Raw genomic sequence first — 13,507 nt, 5'->3', positions numbered from 1 at the left:
GTGTCGTCTTACCAGTTGCTGTCATATGAGCATTTCACGACTGTCTATCAATATTCGCAAGAATATAACACGACAGTATGTACGGGCTATTAAGGCCTTATCTGTTGCAGCCACCATATACTTGCTGTCATTGCACAAATTGTCAGCTCTGATCAACCGAATCAGAACAGCAATCATGCAGGTGATACCGATAGCAGAGCCAGTGGCACTTATCAGTGCAGCGGTGGTCAGCATACAGTAATTAGCACATGGAATTTACACATGTCCACCCCAAACTCGTGCAGCTGCTGCCCACCACTACTCCTGTGTCATGCCTCCCACCGTGACGCTACTCAACTGCTACTACATCCCACAATGTTCCACCGCTCTGCCACTTTTGTCACGTGCTAACCTACCATAGAATTCGTAGCAAGCGCTCCCTCCAATTTCACTGCTAATTTCAAATTTCCACGCCGTTCCTGGAAAGCGCGCCCTCCCCGCCCCCCTCTTCTCGAGCTTCCCACATCAATCCCACACCGCATCAATGCAACACTGGCCTGCTTGAATCCCATCCAGTCCTGCCTAGCAGCCAGAGATCTAAGCGCCTGCGCTTAAACATTGTCATCAAAATAGGATTTTTCAACGGCAAAGCTGCTTAAGCTCAAGGCATGCTGAGAGAAAACTCGGCGGCTATGCGCCACACAGAAAGCGGGTATGTGCCAAGCAGCTCCTAGAATAGCATAGCCATGCGTAGTATGGTATAGAATAGCAGGGGAGTGGGAAAGGGAAGTGAGGAGGAAGAGGAGGAGGGAAGGCCAACAGCTCCGCTATTTAGATCACACACATTTAGATCCCACACATTTATTTATATCCGCACATAGATCACATTCTCATTTCTAGCTAAAAAAGCTTTATTTATCTGTACACGATCTAGTGCATTTAATTTTATTATCTGGTTGCGTTTCTTGGTGTACTTCATTTTGTCCCCTTATCTGTAAGTTCTGATTGTACATGTTAATTATGTTCTGATTCTAGAATGATTGTTAGGTTTTTATGTATTGTTTTCCACTCCTGTAATAGCCCCGTGTAAGGGCTGGCAGTGTCTGTAAATAAATAAAATAAATTTTCGCAGTCTTCGCACCAACTAGTGCTAGCTGCCCCAATTTTCTTTTCCCCACATAATCATCGCACACTGAACCGAGCGCACGATACCCGTGACGATTTTCCGGGTTCCGCGAGCAAAAGCATGGCCTTCGAGATCCGTATTCAAATATGGTACCTATGACGACATAGTCAGCAAAAGTAAGGCCTCCGAGATCTGTGTTTGTGGCTTGGAATTGTAACTTTGCTCACGCCATTTTAAATTTTGGTGCCGTTCCGAGAAAGCGCCCGAGGTCGTTAGCTCTGGAATTTACGGCACTTCACACCACTCCGCCGCTCGTCCATTGCCAGCTCCGTCAGTCTCACCACCAAAACCGTAGTCAGATTTTTTTTTTAGGGGGGGGGGGGGGGTTAAAGCACCCGTTATGTATGTTCGGGCGTGCGTCTATAAGTTTATATATGCACATGCAAAATGAAAATTTCCGTCGGTGGGGGGGAGGGTGTTGAATCACCCCACCCCCGAAAGCACTGGCATAGCATTGGCATAGCGTGGTAAGCACCGGCATATCCAGGAGCTCTGCCAGTGGTCGCTCGCTAGTCGCTCCATTCACGGGTAGCACAAGACGGAGTTTAATCACGTTAAAATGGTTAATAACAACACAATGGTAACGACAATGTACACATTCTCACATCTTGTCAGGCCAGTGGGAGACGACGTCAAACAGCGACGCCGAGGCCGGGAACTGTGCCATGAGCCGCTCGCTGTTCTCGAGCTGCAGGCAGATGTCCACGCTGGCAGCTGCCGCGGCGGCGGTCCGACGCTGGCCGTTCGCGGCGGCACGCAGCTCCAGCTCGGCATTGTTGGGAAGATTGGTGAACGACACCGGCAGGCTGTGCGACAGCGGACGCTCGTGGTGGCTGCGCGGGATAGGGTTCAAACATTCGCCGCTTCGAATCACGTGTGACAGTGCCATCCTAGACGTGCGCAGGTTCCCCATCAGGGGGGGGGGGGCTGCGATGAACCTGCGCCCCCCCCCCCCCCCTGATGAGCACATCCATTATACAGAAGCGCCATTCAACGTTGGACTATCTGGTGCATAGATACTAAGTCAATGTAAGCGGCAGATTTTGCGCCCCCCCCCCCCCCCAGGTGACTAGAGGGCTCGGTGTATGGGGCAGATTTTGCGCCCCGCCCCCCTCTTAGGTGACTGGGGGGGTGCCCCCCCCCTAGTCACCTAAGAGGGGGGCGCAAAATCTGCCCTCCCCCCCACGCGCACACTTATGATGCCATCCGATATTACGTTGAGAAGTAAGCAGCACATCCATTATACAGAAGCGCCATTCAACGCAAACAATCTAGTGCATAGATTCTTTTGAGGGAGACGCTGAAGAGAAAAACGATTGTTCTCGTATTGGTAACCTGCTCTTTCGCGATACCAAAAACACCACGCTTGCTGCGAGAAGACGCTTGGCAAGCGAGAAAACGCACAAAAAGTAAGTGCGAGTGGCGACGCCACCTTGAAGTTCCCGCACCAGTCGCCGTGACGTCATCGATTTTGACGGCGTCTCCTACAGCCTACGTAGTTTCTAATCGTTAAAAATGAAGTATATTGTCTTATGAGAATATACTAAGTTTCAGAAAATTTAATTGAGGCAATGTGGCCGAAATACGAAGAGAACACTTTGAAATCTGTGACGTCACCATGGGAGATTTTGGAGGGACACTGAAAAGTGAAACGTTTGACATTGAGTTTCTCATGCTATGGTGGTGAATTAATGACAGTGCAGTTTTCAGAGTATCATTTAAACTAATTTATTGTCTAAACTAATTTATTGTTTCACTTAAGTGTCCCTTTAAAAGGGTACTGACACAAAAATTTTGGTGTGGCGTTTTTTTTACTGCAATATGTTGCTGGAGTTAGTCGCAACACGGCACATCGCTTGCTGCAGCGCGCGACAGTCTGTTATTACCATTCAGTTTCAGTTTGGGAAAGCTCCGAGAGCGACAAGCCGCCGAGTGCAGCTAACGCCATCTAGCGTGTGAAACAGCAAACAACTGTGACGCACTTCCGCGCTGCCTGCATGGTCTTTTGCATGCGGCTTGTGCAGCGCGATGTCGTTGCCGTCATCGATATCATCGTCACCTGGTAGCAAAGACTTCTTTGGCGCTTCCACACGTTCGCCGCGGGCACGGACTCGCGAGCAGCCGCCGAATAGTAGCCTGCTGGCGCAGGCGCGGCAAACGCGCAATGGCGACGATGACGTCAGGATTTAGCTGGGCATCTCGGAGCTCGGCCGCTGTGGTGACATCGCGGAAGTATTGGGGTCCCCTTGAGGTCACTTTGTATGATGTCAATGTCGCAATGTGTGCCGTATAGCGCTAGGTCAGGCACGCGCGAAGTTAACCCTTTCAGCCCTGGATTTTTTATTTTGGCCGCATACATTTTTGTGCTTGCTTTCCTAATAGTTAGGACCTCAGAAGACCAAAAACCAAAAATTGAGCCAGTGGTGCAAATATTTAAGGATTAATTAGCATGGAATCAAATTAGGTCATCAGGGCTCAGGGGTTGTGAAATTAGGAAAATGGCTTTTTAATTTCTGCTACTCACTAGAGTACACAAAATGTGAACCACGTCTCATTTTTCAGCGTGATACTCCTTGACACAGCTTCTGTACGACGTCCCGAAAACGGCGCTTAGCCGCCTCCCCTGACACGCCTCGGCGTCACCCAGACTTCGGTCAAGCTTTTTCTTCTTTGTGGCTCCCAGCTCCGCAAATATGTCGCAACTTTGGTGTCAATCACAGTGGGGATCATTTCCCCAAGAATTTCCCCAAGTATTTCCCCAAGAATGAGCAGTTTCGGTTGAATTTTCGAGGTGCTAGGGGAACTTTTGTGCGGTGTCGTCAATTGACCACGCCAGGGCCGAAAGGGTTAAAGATTCATATCAATTACATTCCAAGCTGTATTCGCAGTTCAGGTTTGGCAGATGATATACTTATGTTCACGAGAATCTATCCCGCAGGCTATCTCAGCCGCGAAATTTTGTGTCAGTGCCCCTTTAAGGAGTCATGACCATGATCCAGTGGCATGGCCAGAGATGGGGTTAGGGAAGGGGGGAAACCAACTCCCTCCGCTAAACATGAGAAATAGCCACAAAAACCAAATGCAGTTAGCATTTCATGCATGCGCGTTGGCTTCAACATTTTTTTTCTTCTTTGAGGCCCCAGAAGGTTTGGGACCCGTACCACGGCCGCTGCCAGCGGCCGTGCCCGTACATTCTAAAATTCCCCAAACCTTCCCCAGGAAGATCCACCGAAAGGGGTGTAAACATTTTTATACTTTAAAAATAGTCACACTCTTTGGGGCATATTTCTAAGCGGATTTCTATTCTAGGCGGATACGAGATTTTTCCGACGGGGAAGCTAATGGGAAACCTGATGTGTCGCCATCTTGGGGGTATACATTCAAAAATAAAGGGGGGGGGGGAGGGGTCAGGGCATCCAGACCTTTGCTCCCCACCCCCCGAATCCCCCCTTATCTCTAATAACCATCTATCTCGCGTGTCCTTACTTGCTGTACAGCCACGCGTGACATATCGTACATGACAAGAAAGGAGCGAGTGCAGCTTTTACAAAAGGAGACACAAGCCAGCCGGATGACGAATGATAATATAATAATAATTGTTGGGGTTTTACGTCCCAAAACCATGATATGATCATGAGGGACGCCGTAGTTGAGGGCTCCGGAAATTTCGACCACCTGGTACTCTTTAATGTGCACCTAAATCCAAGTACACGGGCCTCAAGCATTTCGCCTCCATGGAAGCGCGCGGCCGCCGCGGCCGGGATATTCGATCCCGCGACCTTCAGGTCAGCGGTCGAGCACCATAACCACTTGCTAGACCGCCGTGGCGGGTGTGTTTACCGAAGGTTATCCCGCATAATGTGGGATAAAGGCGTAGCGAGCTCGGCACATGACATGGGGAAACACGAAACGGACACGCGCACCTTTTGCGCATGGCACGATTACTTATCACACGAACCTGCCGCACATGTTATCGGCGTGCTCCGAGCGCGGTGTATTACGGTCAAATGAAGGGTATGTGTATACGTATACTGCGATTCCGCAACTAAAAAAAAAAAGAAACAGTTGATGAATGTGAGCGCCAAGTGTGTGTATATGTATCATGTTATTCAGGCGAAAGCCTTAAATGCCACATCAAATGCGAAAACTGGTTGTCGGCGGCGTCCTGCGTCTGCGGCGTCAACACAAGTGACGAAAAAGAGCCATCACGTGAAGACGTCACCATATGACAAATATAACGTCACCATATCACAAATTGCCAAAAGTTGTGACGTCATAACGTGAAGTGGCATGATGACATCATCACATGACGCCGTTGCTTGGTTAGAGGTGGGCCGATCCCGAAGGCAGTGCAAAACCACGTTCGGTGCAGAAAAAGCTTTCGGAGGGGGGAGGTTCAAAACATCGACTGAGAAGAGAAAGTTGACTTTCACCTACGAGTATGGTCTTAGGCGAGTGCGTAAGGGACCCGTGATTTTGCCTCGAGCCCAGATGACGGGTGCGTTACACGTATACCCTCATCCTACGAAGAGCTACACCAACCTGTCCAACGCGCGTAACTTTGATTATACACGGCATTTTATGACGCCGCGGAGGTCGACAGCCTGACAAGAGCTCATCCGGTCGGGAAGAATCGCGGGCAAAACAGATGCGCCGATCGACGCACAATGGCCTTGCGAGCCTCTTCATTCCGCGAATCAGGTCGGAAAAATAACGAGAAACGGATACGGAGTCGACGGGCCGGCCAGCCGGCCGGCCGGCGCGTGAATTAGCGGACGCCGCTGCATATCGCGTGGACACTCCGCGTATCGGTCAAACAGAAACACATACACGTTAAAGCACGTGCATGCACTGTGGAGTCAGTTATATGTGACGCCCAAAACACGAACGACATAATTAATTAATTGACCGACTGATTGATCGATTGAATGATTGATTGATCGATTGATTAGTTTGTTACAAACATACGTGACGTTGCTCTCGGCCTCAATTCTGTCGCTATTGAATCGGATTTTAAAGGTAAATACGAAGCTTTTTAATTCCCAACTCTGCTAGTGTGAAGCACAAGCCCATGATTGACAGAGTGTAAGTTAATAGAAAACGGCGCATATACACAACACGTGACCAGCGCACCTCCGAGAGCCTATTTGTGACACCCGCATACGCATATGCGCAGGGTTCTCTCCTGCATGCGCAGGGTTTTTCGCGAACTATGCCACCACCACCGAAATCTAACTAATAGTGGCTTTGCTTAAAAACGAAGAGAAACTAAGTGCATAACTTTGATTGAACTAGTGCATTACTTTGATCAGCCGGCAGTTTATGACGCCGCGGAGGTCGACGTCTTGGGTAAATCTATAACGCGAGTATATTTACTCAAATCTCTTGTTCTTATATCGTAGCGACCATTTCGACGGTGACCGACAAGCTTATAGGACAAAGTAATCAGCGTGTAATCGTGTAACCTTCGTGTAATCGTATATATAGCTTCGACCGTTCTCATTTGCTAATGCGTCTCCGTAGACTATCAGTCTCTTGCGTGTTAAGAATAACCTTCGATTATGGCTTCCGATAGGCAGTGAAAAGAAAAGATAAAGCGTGTCAAGGGACGCCGAAAACAATGTTATCGACGCATCGCTCGCGCGTTACCCGACCCTCACGGCGGACGTTGTAACTACAAGAGTAGCTACTCGGATGCAATCTGGTTGCTGCGAACCTTCTTGGTTTTTTTTTTTTTTTAACAGCAGCGCCGTTTAAGCTTTTCGTTCCGCCGTTTCGCCTGACCAGAAAACTAAGCTGCGCCTAGCGCGTGCAACGCAATAACTCGGCCGGCGCGCTCTCTCTCTTTGTCCTCTTCTTCACAACAGGATTGGCTATAAATAAAGACAGTTTGTTCTTGGCGACGTATACATCCGAGAAATGAGGATAGTCATAGTACGTTTTTTTCTGTATCGTTTAGTAATTTTGTGGATAATAAGGCCTATGGCCAGCACACCCATCGAGGTTGCCACGATGGATGCGCAACGTAGGCGTTTGTTCAAGGCGTTTACATCGAACGCTGTGCACCGAGGCACGCAGCGAAAATCAGTCGACTCTTCTTGACTTACGTTCAACCTTACGCACTCAGTGTAACGCTAATATCGAGACCCCTCACAACGCTGCAAAACGACCACGGACGAGACTGCACACGCGGCAACGAGTGCTGTCTCAAGCAGGTCCGACATTTCAATCATCTCGACAGAGCTTCCGGTGGCCGCCGCCCGGAGGCGCCACTATACGTGAAAGTTGCGAATGCAGCAGCACGACAACTGCTGCCTGCTGAAAGTGACATCGTACTATTACCGCCACGCACTGAAAATTGCGAGTCACTCGTGCATACATATAACGTATATGAAGTGTACTCACTACAAATCGTATTCCGATGGGTTCAGGCGTTGCTTCTTGCATGCGTCATCCAGAATCTGGAAGGAAGACAAGATGGCGACACGACGTGTATTAAAAAAATATATATATATAGACTGGAGGGTTAAGACGCCACCTATAGAAGAACTGTCTGTAAATGCATCAAACTGACAACGTTATTTCAATGAACTCGATATTCTATTGCAACAAAATTAATGTCGTAATATATTAATTTATGTGTGTTATAGTAATGAATCCTAATTAAATTGTAATTAAATATCTATTTATTGTGAAGTCATTCATGCTCTGTTTTTATATAAATAGAATCAAATCGCGGGCTAGAAATATGGTGCAAATACGTTTTCGGCTATGTCCACGATGAGCGAAGAAAAATTATACTTTTGACGTGGCTAGCGGAAAGCGGCACGTGTAATGACTCGTCGAATGTGGTAGTGCCTTCAGCAAAGTAACCGTATGCAACAGTACACTGCAAAATGAAGTTAAATGAGGACAAATTTATTATGCAGGAGGTTCAATACATCCAATACTCAATATACCTGGTTCTTTCTTAGCCACTAGTCGATACAACTAGCAGAAACAAGTGGTGTACACAATTGTGTACATAGCGTCTCAAAGGGTTAATGGAAATCGAAAGTGTCGCAGCTGCAACGAGAAGTTAATTTAATAGCAAACATCAGTTAACCGAGCTGACTGGTTGTACGGGAGCAATGCGGTAGCATATGAATTCAAGTCGGAATGTTATCGCCGAGACTGTAACCCGTTACAGATATAATAGCAATAATTGCTGTGATTTTACGCCCCGAAACCGCGTTACGATTATGAGGGACGCCGTAGTGGGGGGCTCCGGAAATTTCCACGACCCAGAGTTACCTAACGTTCACATAAATCAAAGTGCACGGCCTCTAGCATTTCGCCTCCATCGAAATACGGCCAGGATTCGATTCCGCGACCTTCGGGTCAGCGTCGAGCACCTTAACCACGAGACCACCGCGGCGGGTGTAACTCTTTAAAGCTAACATGAAAAGGGTAACAAGGCGACTTCGACTTAGATAGGCGCACCTATCGAAACATTCGGCCAGCGAGTCTGAAGCTCTTTATCCCTGACTGTACAACATCCACTGCATACATCGCGTTTCTATATCTGCTGGGTGCCACTGTGGATTTAAACATCTCGCCACCCCTCCCCCCCCCCCCAACCCCCTGGTAATTACTCCGCACCAACTAAACCCCCCTGCCCTGTTACAGACATGCACTGATCCATTCATCTCATCAGTAACGTTTCGGTGACTGCAAGGGCTAAAACACAGAAAGCGGGTAATTTTTGAAGCGTTTCAGATCTACAAACCTGGTCCTGATAAGTGTGTGAGTGCGCCATCTGTGTTTGTGAATGACGAAGAGCTCCAGTTTCCTGACATTGATTCTAGCCTGTAGTGATGGGGTGTCCTTCAGTGTGATTGCAGTTGTTGCCGCGCACGCTCATATCGGTTTGTTGTTCGCGTTTTCATAAAATTAGTCAGTTCATAGTGCAGCATCCTTCCTCTTCCAGTCTGTCTTCTTGTCTCGGTTTTCTTTTGGTGCTGCAAGCATTGCCTTCCCAGAACTCATCTGCTGACATCCCCCCCCCCCCCCATTGACTTTTAGGATAACCCCTGGCTACCAATGTCACTTTTGTTTGTGTCTTGACATAACCCTACGCCACAATGTTCAGTTTTCGCGCTAAAAATAAACATGAATTGTAACGGAAGAGCCCTATTGATGATCCTTGTCTGTTTGTTTGTTTGTTTGTTTGTTTGTTTGTTTGTTTGTTAAACTTCACAGCGCAATTTCGGTACGGGACATAGAAGAACACACACACACAGGACAAGCGCTAATTCGCAACTATCTTTATTGTGAAAAAACTTTCCTACATTTTTCCTACAGTCTAGCATTAATGAACCAACAAGCCCCGCAACAAATTCTCTTAATGTTTGTTTGTTTCAGATACGCCTGCCAGCGTTGCTAGACATTTCCACCACGATTCGACCGGCACGAAACAACTAACCTGCCTCGCATGCATAGTATATTTTTTTCCTTCCTTCTTTTTCCCCTCGCCTTGCGCAAACTCTTAAAATTACGCAGGAGTCTTCGAGAACGTTCGGAGTAGGCACGCCTCAACGAGTGGCCTACACTTCGCGTAGGCCACCGTGCGTACCTGTCGTAAACAGGTCGCCCCTTTCAAGCCGAAAAAAAAAAAGAAACAGAAAGTCACCCAAGAGGAAAAAAAAACTCAGCCATCACACACACAAAAGAAACACCTGTGCCCGTAACGACCTTCTTTTCCGTCTGCGCGTCAAGCGTTTTATTTGTCTCGTTTTTTTTTCTTCTTTTAACGCTAATTCTGAGACTAGACACACTGCGCCAACGGTGCGGCCTGAATGTCTACAACCCCCACTCGGTCAGCATTTTTTTTTCTCGGCCACGCCGCAAAAACGCGAACGGCTCGGTTTCACGATCGCCGTGACATATATCGGGAACGAGATGAATAAGGGCTGCCTCCGGTTTTGGCTGTTCTCTCCGGAATATACAGCCAGTTTCGCGAACGCATTAGCAGGTAGCTTACGCGAGCTATTTTCAACGAATGACGAGTGTATCACGAAAGTTTACGCGCGTGTGCAGTCACAACAAAATCTCCACTCTAAAAAATCAGCTCCACTAACGTGAAATCCGGGGACCGGTGTTTCCGATAGGGCCACCTCAATAGCAGATAGAGGACAGCGTCCTCTCACTCAGCGTCGCAGACAGTGTCCATCGCAGAAGCAAAGCTTTTCCTGAGCGAACTTATTTGACTAGACTGAGCGTCTTATTTGCCACTTGCTTTACCGCGACGGGCGACGACGACAGCAGAGACGCCTACAGCCCGAGCGCATAAGGTGCTTCGCACCTAAAAGAGCACGAAAAGTGTTGCCATATCGCAGGGAATTACGGTATCAACCGAACGGAAATATAGCTTCGAGGGGCGCACTTATTAATTCAGTTACATCATCCCACTACCGGAACGGAACATTAATTCCTTCGTTATCAAATGTACAGACGGTGCACTGATGCACATGTCTGCTTCATTGTTTTTCATAATAAATATCACTCGCAAGTGAGCGTCTTTCCGGTCCTGTGCACTTTCTTCTGAACCGCTTCTGCGCTACAAAGAGGCTGAACCAACTGGCCCAACAACCAACTATTTTTGGAGTGTATCGTGCAGTGAATGCATTACCTGTATCTCATATTACCTGCATTTGCTGTTCGATGGAGGCGAAAAGCTACAGCTACCCCCGTGGGAGCGCGCGGGGTTCCCCATAGCCAGTGATTTAGCATCGACGTATTTCCGCAGGACACAGATGACACAGAAAGAGGACACAGATGAGAGGACAACACAGGCGCTGCCTGCGTTGTGTCCTCTCATCTGTGTCCTCGTCTGTATCCTCGTTCATTTCGCACTATGCAAATACCTCGGTGCTCCATAGCCAAGTAAACCACTGCAGCGCCCCCCCCCCCCACCTTTTTCCATCGATGAGTCCGAAAGAAAGCACGCGAAAAATTAAAATGAAGCGAGGGCGTGCTCACAACGGCCTGCCTTTGGCCCCCGTCTTTCCAGGGGAGGTAACGGTGGAAAGTATAAACAGTTCTTTGAATGCATCAGCAAAACCCGCATGGCCATAACCCTTGTGCATTAAACAATGACAAGAAATGTCCGACTGATTAAAAGTACGGGGAAGAATTGGCGCCCCCCTTGAGTGACTAGGGGTGTCGACCGCCCCCCCAGCCTCCCCCCACACTTTCTGCGCACGTTTATCCGTACACTGTGCTATGTCAGCGCACGTTAAACAACTCCAAGTGGTCGTAAGAGACCTCCACTACGGCGTCTCTCATAGCCAGAGTCGTTTTGGGACGTTACAGCCCATAAACCAACACTTGCATATCCTTTGTTGTCGGTCATGTTTGGTTATGTTGAATAGGAGTAACATCTTGAGCTCTTGCTCTTCTTTCAGTGTAACAAAGAAAGAATGAAACAAACTACAATTTGGACACCACTAAAGTTCTATAGAGAAGAAAGGGAGAAGTAATAACGTGTTTCTGTTGCCAACACGACATACACGCTATATTTTTTAAACCTGCGAACTTCCGGCCCCGCGTTCCAGCAGCTGCTGATCACGTAGTAATAATACTTGGGGGTTCAACGTCCTAGAACCACGGCACAATTATGAGACAAGCCATAGTGAGAGGGCTCCGGAAATTTCGGCCACCTGGTGTTTTTTTTAACGTGCACCTAAAGCTAAGCACATGTGTGTTCTTTGAATTACGCCCCCCATCGAAATTCAGCCACCGTGGCCGGGATTCGAACCCGCGCCCTCGAGCTTAGCAACGCGACAACCTATACGGCTGATCACAGAACATACTCCGAAAAACAAAATGTGCTTTCTCTCTCTCTCTCTCTCTTTTTTCCTAGCAGCTAGCGCTTGTGGCCAACAATTTTTTTTTGTCTCGAACTGCCACTGGCGTAAATCACGTGGGGTCATGACCCCCCATGACAGGCGGGGGGGGGGGGGCGTGCAAGTGTTCCCTTCTTTTCTCAAGCGCCGCCATCTTGGACTGATAACGTTGCAGTTTGTATCCGTATCAAATAAACAAACAGTGCTACGGTGAACTCGCACGCACGAAAACGCTTGGGCCGGTACATTCAACGTTTCATGACCATGAACATTTCATATTACAATGTAGAAAACCGGCAAAACAATCGCTTATCAGTCCGAGATGGCGGCGCCCATGAATCGAAAATAAAATCGTGTATGTTTGAATTGCTTGAGAGTTAAGTATAGTACAATTAAACGTTTTTTTTTTCTTAATGCCTGTTTATTTTGTAGTGTGTAGGCCTGTGTTCAATACCCCTCAGCTGTGTGAGACTACTGAACACGCAACTGCCATTCGACCGCCTTCGGAGAAGACTCAATAGAACAATGAAATTACACGAGCTGCAGGAACCCATGCTCGTTTTTTTTTCAATTTTATTTCAAAGCATGATTTTAATCTTTATATAAATAAAAATAAAAACGAAATTGCCGCCATGGCGAGATGCGCGTCCCCCCCCCCCCCTGCGATTTTTCTAGATTTATGCCACTGCGAACTGCACCCGTGAAGAAAAAAGAAAACGACAGAGAGAGAGAAGAAAGAAAAATAAATGCACGAGCTTTTTTATTTTTACTTTTTTTGTCCCAAACTGCACCAGCGAAGGAGCGCGAAAGTAAACGCAAAAAGCTGAAAACTGAATCGGCAACGACTACAAATTTTCGTGGAAACCAAAGAGATCTTGATTTTTTTTTTTTCAAAGCCTCCTCGGTGGAGACTGACATGCCCCGTGAAAAGAGACGGAAAGCTGGCTCACATTACTCCGAGACGTGACGTTCTAAGCAGGAAAAGTGGACGCGTACTATATCTTATTCCTGTTGGCGACAAACAACTCTGCTTACGTCATTGGAACTACGCAACATACACGTGGCGTACATACGCGGATTTAATGAAAGCACCGGGAAAAGGGAGCACACGATCTCACGTCCACACGCGCATAGCGTCACTTGAAAGTCGATGGCTACTCGACGCCGGTAATAATGATAATTAGGCACCATTCCCACAGCCGTCAAACGCTCCATCGCGTCACCGTCACGGCATCGCGTTTCGTAAGGGGCGAGGATTTCCTATATAGACGTTTTCTCCTCAAAAACGGGTTGACAATGACGTAGAGCACCGTTGTCAATCCGTTTTTGAGCAGAAAACGATGAGGAAATCCTCGCCCCGACGCGACGGAGCGTTTGACAGCTGTGGGAATTTAAGTCGGCGTTGATTGTTGAAACAGCGGTCCAGAAACGTTTGTAGTGCTACTTTTGTGCCAAG

The 13,507-nt window shown here is 47.9% G+C and overlaps 1 protein-coding gene across 1 annotated transcript in view; it reads right to left on the bottom strand.

Annotated features, from left to right (window-relative positions):
* LOC119376413 (tether containing UBX domain for GLUT4) overlaps nt 1–13,507 on the bottom strand; it is a gene marked incomplete at its 3' end in the record, with an annotated part of 46,378 nt that overhangs the window by 20,548 nt on the left and 12,323 nt on the right. Inside the window, 2 exon segments of the mRNA XM_037646244.2 lie at nt 1,771–1,998; nt 7,571–7,626. Coding sequence (XP_037502172.1) covers nt 1,771–1,998; nt 7,571–7,626 — 284 coding nt within the window.

This window comes from Rhipicephalus sanguineus, unplaced genomic scaffold, assembly GCF_013339695.2.
Source record: "Rhipicephalus sanguineus isolate Rsan-2018 unplaced genomic scaffold, BIME_Rsan_1.4 Seq1190, whole genome shotgun sequence".
Taxonomy (NCBI): Eukaryota; Metazoa; Arthropoda; class Arachnida; order Ixodida; family Ixodidae; genus Rhipicephalus; species Rhipicephalus sanguineus.
Note: the sequence above shows the minus strand (reverse complement) of the source record. Positions and strands in the feature narration are given on the sequence as shown.